The sequence below is a fragment of the Frankliniella occidentalis genome, unplaced genomic scaffold (genome assembly GCF_000697945.3).
Source record: "Frankliniella occidentalis isolate FOCC.00 unplaced genomic scaffold, Focc_3.1 Scaffold99, whole genome shotgun sequence".
NCBI lineage: Eukaryota > Metazoa > Arthropoda > Insecta > Thysanoptera > Thripidae > Frankliniella > Frankliniella occidentalis.
In genome coordinates, this window is record NW_026267228.1 from 37604 (window position 1) to 44005 (window position 6402).

Here is a 6402-nt window from a genome sequence, read left to right on the forward strand (position 1 = left end):
ATTATTCCAATTAGTCCACAGCCTACTACTTGTTGCGGGTCTCTGCTTTCTCTCATGTCTATTGCTTTCAATTTATAGGTAGGTCGCGGGGCACGTCTGTCTCCCGCGCAGTCTCGCCCCGCCCGCCTGCATCCCCCGACCTATCCATCAATGCCACGCCCCACCACGCCCCACCACGCCGCGCCTCGCCGCGCCTTGCCCCAGGGGCCTCCGCCGCAGTGGCCGAGGGTTCAACTCCCCGCCACCGCTCACCGCACTCCATTGGAGAGGGGGGGGGGGAGGGTTAGATGAGGAGGTTAGAGTGACGGACACGCGACATGAACGAATGTGGAGCTCCTGTTACAGTAGGCAATCCCGATCCCTTATTGGCGGACAGCGACCTTTACGTCCATACTATTGGCTGTGAAGCTCCAGCGTCGAAATTACCTCCGAAATTGCTTATTCTGGCATTTTTGCGGGACTTCGTGTGACGCGTGAGGAATTGAGGAACTGAAAGCAGTTGATATATAATTTTTGAAAGAAAAATTTGCGGTCTGGTCCGAGGCTACTCACGGCTGCGCGGCCGGCGTCCATGACGAGCACCCGGTCTGAGTCCATGATCGTGTTGAGGCGGTGGGCCACGGTGAGCACGGTGCAGCGAGCGAACTTGGTGCGAATCGTACTCTGTATCAGCGCGTCAGTCCTGCCAAAAACAATTCAGTGTTACCTTTTCTTGAATTGTTACTTCTCGTATAACAATATTTAAAGGACTTTGGTTACAGCTGAAGAGAAGAAGACCGTGGGGAAGAACAAAACGAAAATCCCTATGCTTGAACCGGCTTGTATGGTGGACGTTTTCTTTTTCGCCGCATTCTTCTTCCTCTCAGCTTTACCGGAATGCTCTTAGTTTTTACCACCCTCGCGGATTAGATGGTTTGGACTTACTGCGGGTCGACGTTGGCCGTTGCCTCGTCCAGCATGAGGAGCTTGTTCCCGCGCAGGATGGCGCGCGCCAGGCAGATGAGCTGCCGCTGCCCGACCGAGAAGTTGGCGCCCGCGTCCGCCACGCGCATCTCGAGGCCGCCCGAGTCTGAGGCCGTGTCCCTGAGCTCGACCTGGATGGAGACGAGAGCGTCAGCATAAGCGTCCCCCAACCAGTCCAAGTTGGTTACCTCACCCCAAATTGAAAGACTCGCAGTGAATTTCGTCGTAAGCTACAGTAAGCCCCGCGCAATATGTTGAACATTTTCACCGTAAATAAGCTATGAATATGACCGTGCGCTATAGTGAATCCGGGTGCAGCACCGTAACTTACAGTGATATTTACTTTTGCTTACGATGAAAATGCACTGACAGTGCTGCAGGGTTCGCTGTAGCTTACAGTGAAATTCGCCGTAAGATTTTCATTAGTGCTGCTGTGCAAAGATACTCACGTCCCCGAGGGCGGCCCACAGCTGGTGGTCCTTGTACTCGCCGAAGGGGTCGAGGTTGCGGCGCAGGTCGCCGGAGAAGAGCACGGGGTCCTGCGGGATGATGGAGATGCGCGAGCGCAGCTGCTGCAGCGGCAGGCTGCCCGTGTCCACGTCGTCCAGCACGACGCGGCCCTCGAGGTAGGCGAGCCGGAACAGGGCGGCGATGAGCGACGACTTGCCCGCGCCCGTGCGGCCCACGATGCCGACCTGCCGGCCGGGAGAGACGCGGGTGTCAAATGGGTGGCCTACCTCCACGGCGCCGTGCAGCGCGACCACAAGGAACGGAAATCACGAGTCCGTCAGTCGAGTGTGCATCATATGTTATTGTCTCGGTTCGATTCCTGAATGTTGCTGCAGTTTTGAGACGGATTTCCTGCAGCCCCCGCGGGCCAATTGCGCTGCCTCCCACACCCGTCAGTACATCCGCTGAGCATCACTGCCCAGCCCATTGTGACACTTCCCACTTACTACCTCCACCAGACCTCACTGCGCAGTGCCACCACAAGCTCACTACCTCCACTGGGCTAGGCATCACTGCCCAGTGCCTCCTATTCAGCACCTCTACTGGGGGTATCATTTGCCTCCTAGCCCAACGCCAGCGCTGCCTCCCGCTTGCACTTGCTATACCTTCACCTACATTACATTGGGCCCTTCCCGCTCACTACATCCACCACTGGGCACCACTGGCCAGCGCCTCCGAACCCACTACGTCCACCGGGCATCACTGGCCAGCGCCGCCTCCCACTCGCTACCTCCTCCGCCTAGATTGCGCCGATCCCCCGAGCCTGGTGCCGTGAGTTCGTCTGTCGCGTGTCCGGGCGCCATATCTGCCGCCTCGGGGGCCCTGGTGGCCAAACCCCCCGCCGGCAGAGAGGGCCCGCCCCGCCCCGCCCCACCAGCCCGGGCGTGGGATACATATTGGTGGGCATTAGACGGGCCCCGATGCTGATGAAGACCTCACTCAGCCCGGGCCGTGGCCGGCGCGCTGTGCACCCATTACAAAGCGCTCAGCGCGCATGCAAGCCCATGCACAGGCGCTTTTTATTTTAGTTTCTTTCCTCTCTGCCGCCGTGACGAGACCCGGTCGCGTGCCGGCGTATGATTCTCTCACGGCCGGGGCGGGGCCGGGTTTGTCTCGCGGTGAATAATGGGAATAATTGGGCGGTGCAGCGGCGCTACACCTTAAACGCCGTGCCCGCTTTGCGCGCCAACATTTTGGCATTGTTGTTCTTCGAATGCTAAACTCTGGCGTGCATTTTTTTTTCTCTCAAAACTAACATTACGAATGCCAAATTTTGTCCTGTAAAAGCCAGACAGTTTTTTATAGCATGCTATAATTTTTGCATTCCCAACGGCCAAAACAGTGGCACACTTAATGTACCAAAATGGCAAGCAACGCAACCATGGCGATTTAAGTGCATTTCACATCCACTCGGGCGTGAGGAAAAATGCTGCGAAAGCTAACGTACAACTACCACTAGAGTAAAAAAGCAAGAATTTCTGTGACTTCCAAAATGTATTCCCTAAAATGTTACGTAGCTGGCCTTTCAAAGCTATCTCGCGCGTATTTCTACATTATATATTTCTACAGTCTAACTCTTTTACAAAAATGTTTTAGTGTAATGCAAAGAATTCTTAGCAACCGTAATATACATGTATTACACAAAAGTTTTCTTTGTATTATTACGGAGGAAATTTTGTTTTGTAGAACGGTTGCACAGAATTCCGCCGAATTATTTTTTTGTAGTACAGAATTACCTTTCTAAGGATTTGAAAGTGAAATTGCTGACTTTCTTTGTTGTGTTCAAGTGTTTGCGCTCCATGCCCGCCCTTTCTTTTCCTGCTCTTTAGAACACATTGTTATTCCAAACGTTGTGTCGAGGTTCACCTTTTCCGTGGGGTTGATGGTCAGGGTGAGTCCCTTGAGCACGGGCGGGTCCTCGGGAGCGTATCTCATCCAGACATTCTTGAGCTCCACGCGTCCCTCGGCGGGCCAGTCTGGCTTTGGAGCGGGTCCTGCGGAGGGAGGAAAGAGAGGACAGATCTTGGATTTATAATTTTTGCGGAGGTATATTTAAAGTAACTGTGCGACGACGGGGTGCAGACAAGAGTTTACTGCGGGCGCAAAGAGCGAGAGAAAAAGTGAGGGAGATGGAAAAGTCGCAGTTATTCCTCTCTGTTGCACCCGCGGCAAATCCACGCGCTCCATCACTGTCGCGCGACTTGTCCTTATAGTTTCTCTCCCCTCACCGCTGGCGGCGTCCTTGTCCTCGGTCGGGAGGTCGGCGTACTCCAATACGCGCTCGACGCTCAGCAGCTGGGAAGCGACCTCAGCGGACTGACGCATGCCGAACTGGACCATGCCCGTCATCGCCATACTCTGCGTGATCGCGAGACCCACGTCACCGCCGAGAAAATCATCCGCTGGATTTAAGAATAAATATTGTAAGGTCGATCCGTCTCTAACTATCCGATGTCACATACGTCAATTCTTTTGATGTTAACTTACACTGCTGCAGCAAGAGAAAGCTGAAGATGACGACAATAGAGAAGCTCAAACTGAGCAGATCAAGGGCTGTGCCGAAGGACATGCTCGTCATGACCCCCATGTACCAGGCTGCCGAATGCAGGTTCTAGGGAAGGCAGTCACATAGAGAATAAAAATGATCAGAAACGTTTGTTTGGTACTATTCATGCTCTGTCTCAATATCAACCTATTTTTTTTTTCCTATAAAATACCTGATGATTGTCGAACTCCACTTTGACCAGATCCTCAGCGTTGAACGCTCGGATCGTGGACAGACCCTGGATCGTGGCATTCAGGTGTGTGAAGACTGGACTACGAGCTGAAACCCGGGTGTCGATGCATCAGCGTTTAAAAGTGAAGCGAGTCAGTATTGTTAAGTGTAATTTCCGCCATTTCCTCGAACGCACTCATTCCCTCCAAACGCTTGATGTTCTTGGCCGACATGAGGTAGACTACTCGCGCCATCCAGAAAATGACCAGCAGCACGATGACAGGGATGATGAAGATCCAGTCGACGGAGACCGAGACGACGATGTAGCCGAAGAAAGCCAAGATGAACTGGTGGTTCAATAAGCAAGTTCGACCTTCAGTCCAGGCAAGATGTCTCTTTTGTAATTGCTACTTTCGACCGTCGAATACGGTGACGTACTTGTGTCGCGTCCAGTAAGGCCTTCGGCAGGAGCTCGTCGATGCTCCCGAGGTCCTTGGAGAATCGGTTGAGAATCCTGCCTGCAGGAAAGGAAATAAGAAAGTTGTAGACATGCAACACTCTGATAAAAAAGCAACAAATGATCCAAGCTCGGCAAAGCGAGGCCTTGAGGGGAAAACTTATTGCTCTGCCCTCTCTAACGGAGCCCTTGGCAGCGAGGAAGCAGAAGGAAGAGGAGGACCCTGACGCAAAGTTGGCAAATATTTTGGTTACGTGATAGTCTGTTGGCATGTTGTGAAGGCCTCCTCTTTATCGCACGTCACAACTCCCTGGCGCGCTCATTAAACAGCTGCATTTTGTGATCTGCCCCGCGAGATACCGTGAAGCCCGCCAGTTAATGCCCGCCAGCAACGCACCGAGACATGCAACAACTCCTTGTCTTGTGGATAATCGAAGGCCCCCCTCCTCCTCGCCTCTTTTACCATCCTCATCACCAGCTTTCTGCTGTCTACCCTTTTAGTGTGAAAGGCGAACGAGTCACTTTGTACGCGAGTACGACACTGAGCGCGGAATCAGTCAACAACTTTTTAAAAAATTTTGAATGCCAGCTGTTCATCGTTTTATTCTAGTGACAGTACGATACAGTACAGTGCAGAACGGTTAGGTTTTGCTGTACTGTACGCGAATAAACCCGCTCAGTTATAGTCCAAGCTTGCTCCGCGCGAGCGTGCGTTTTCTTTTTTCGTTCCTTCTTCAAAATGAGCTTGCCATTGTATGTCGCTCTCCTGCCGTCGCTCAGGTGTGTTCATTAGCAGACGCGCAGGAACAGAGAAATAGAGAACGCGGCGGCAAAAGAATGAAATTTAAAAGTTGAAAACTCATTTGCCTCCCATCGTCATCACGGCGCTTGCTTTAGCAGCTCCATAATTCACTTGCCACTTTGTGTCTTTGAAAAGAAGTCGCGTCTTTGTGCGCTGCGTGCGCGAGCCATGCGTATTATCGTGCAGGGGTGACTTCTCGGCCTTTTTGGTTATAAAAAATAACGAGATTGGCGATTAATAAAAAAAACGTGCCGTGGTTTTTTTCTTTCTTTCTTTTTTTTTTGTTTGAAAATTTAACGGCCTGTTTTTTTAGCGTGTGTATGAAGGGTGGTATTTTAAGCGAGAAATCTTTTAAGACCCCACACAAAAAACAAACAAAAATACTCTTAGCGAGGATAACCATCATGCCCCCGGCCCACTTCCCCCTCACCTTTTCAACACACGCTTTATACTTACCGTGTTGGGTTCAAACACCGGAAAAAAATAATATTTGTCCCTACTCATCCCCCACCCCTCGCTTTCCCCTCTTCACTGACCCTAACACGCAACATATACAGCGTACCCCCCCCCCCCCTCGCTCTCCAGGGACGCACAAAGGAAGGAAATGTCAACAGGGCCAGTGTACAGGACAAGGAGCCAAGTCCTCAAACGCGTGCACACGGCCCGCCACGCGCCTGCACGCCGGCCGTCGTTATTGCATTCCTCTGCGAGAGAGAGAGAGAGAGAGAGAGAGAGAAGGGGGTGGGGGCGGAGGGTGGCACCTGGCCGAGACGGCAACCCGGTGACCCCTGCAACAACAACAACGGCGGGGGCGTACTGGCAGACTGCTAAGAATTTTGTACATCTTCACGCGCTGCAGTAATTTGAAAGCCGACGCGCCTTGCCCCGTGCCCTCGTCGTCGTGCAACTGGGAGGATTTTTTATTCCTCTCTCTCTCTTTCGCTCCCTCTCTCC

At 52.5% G+C, this 6402-nt stretch overlaps 1 protein-coding gene across 1 annotated transcript in view; it reads right to left on the reverse strand.

The window, feature by feature from the left end:
* Positions 1–4933, reverse strand: part of LOC113214999 (ATP-binding cassette sub-family C member 4) — a 5388-nt gene extending 455 nt beyond the window's left edge. Inside the window, exons 1-9 of the mRNA XM_052269690.1 lie at positions 4628–4933; positions 4386–4536; positions 4191–4297; positions 3961–4084; positions 3702–3875; positions 3340–3467; positions 1413–1658; positions 925–1094; positions 553–682 (exon numbers count right to left, since the gene is read on the reverse strand). Coding sequence (XP_052125650.1) covers positions 553–682; positions 925–1094; positions 1413–1658; positions 3340–3467; positions 3702–3875; positions 3961–4084; positions 4191–4297; positions 4386–4536; positions 4628–4918 — 1521 coding nt within the window. The 5' untranslated portion in view covers positions 4919–4933. The remainder of the gene's footprint in view (positions 1–552; positions 683–924; positions 1095–1412; positions 1659–3339; positions 3468–3701; positions 3876–3960; positions 4085–4190; positions 4298–4385; positions 4537–4627) is intronic.
* Between the last annotated feature and the right edge of the window lie 1469 nt (positions 4934–6402).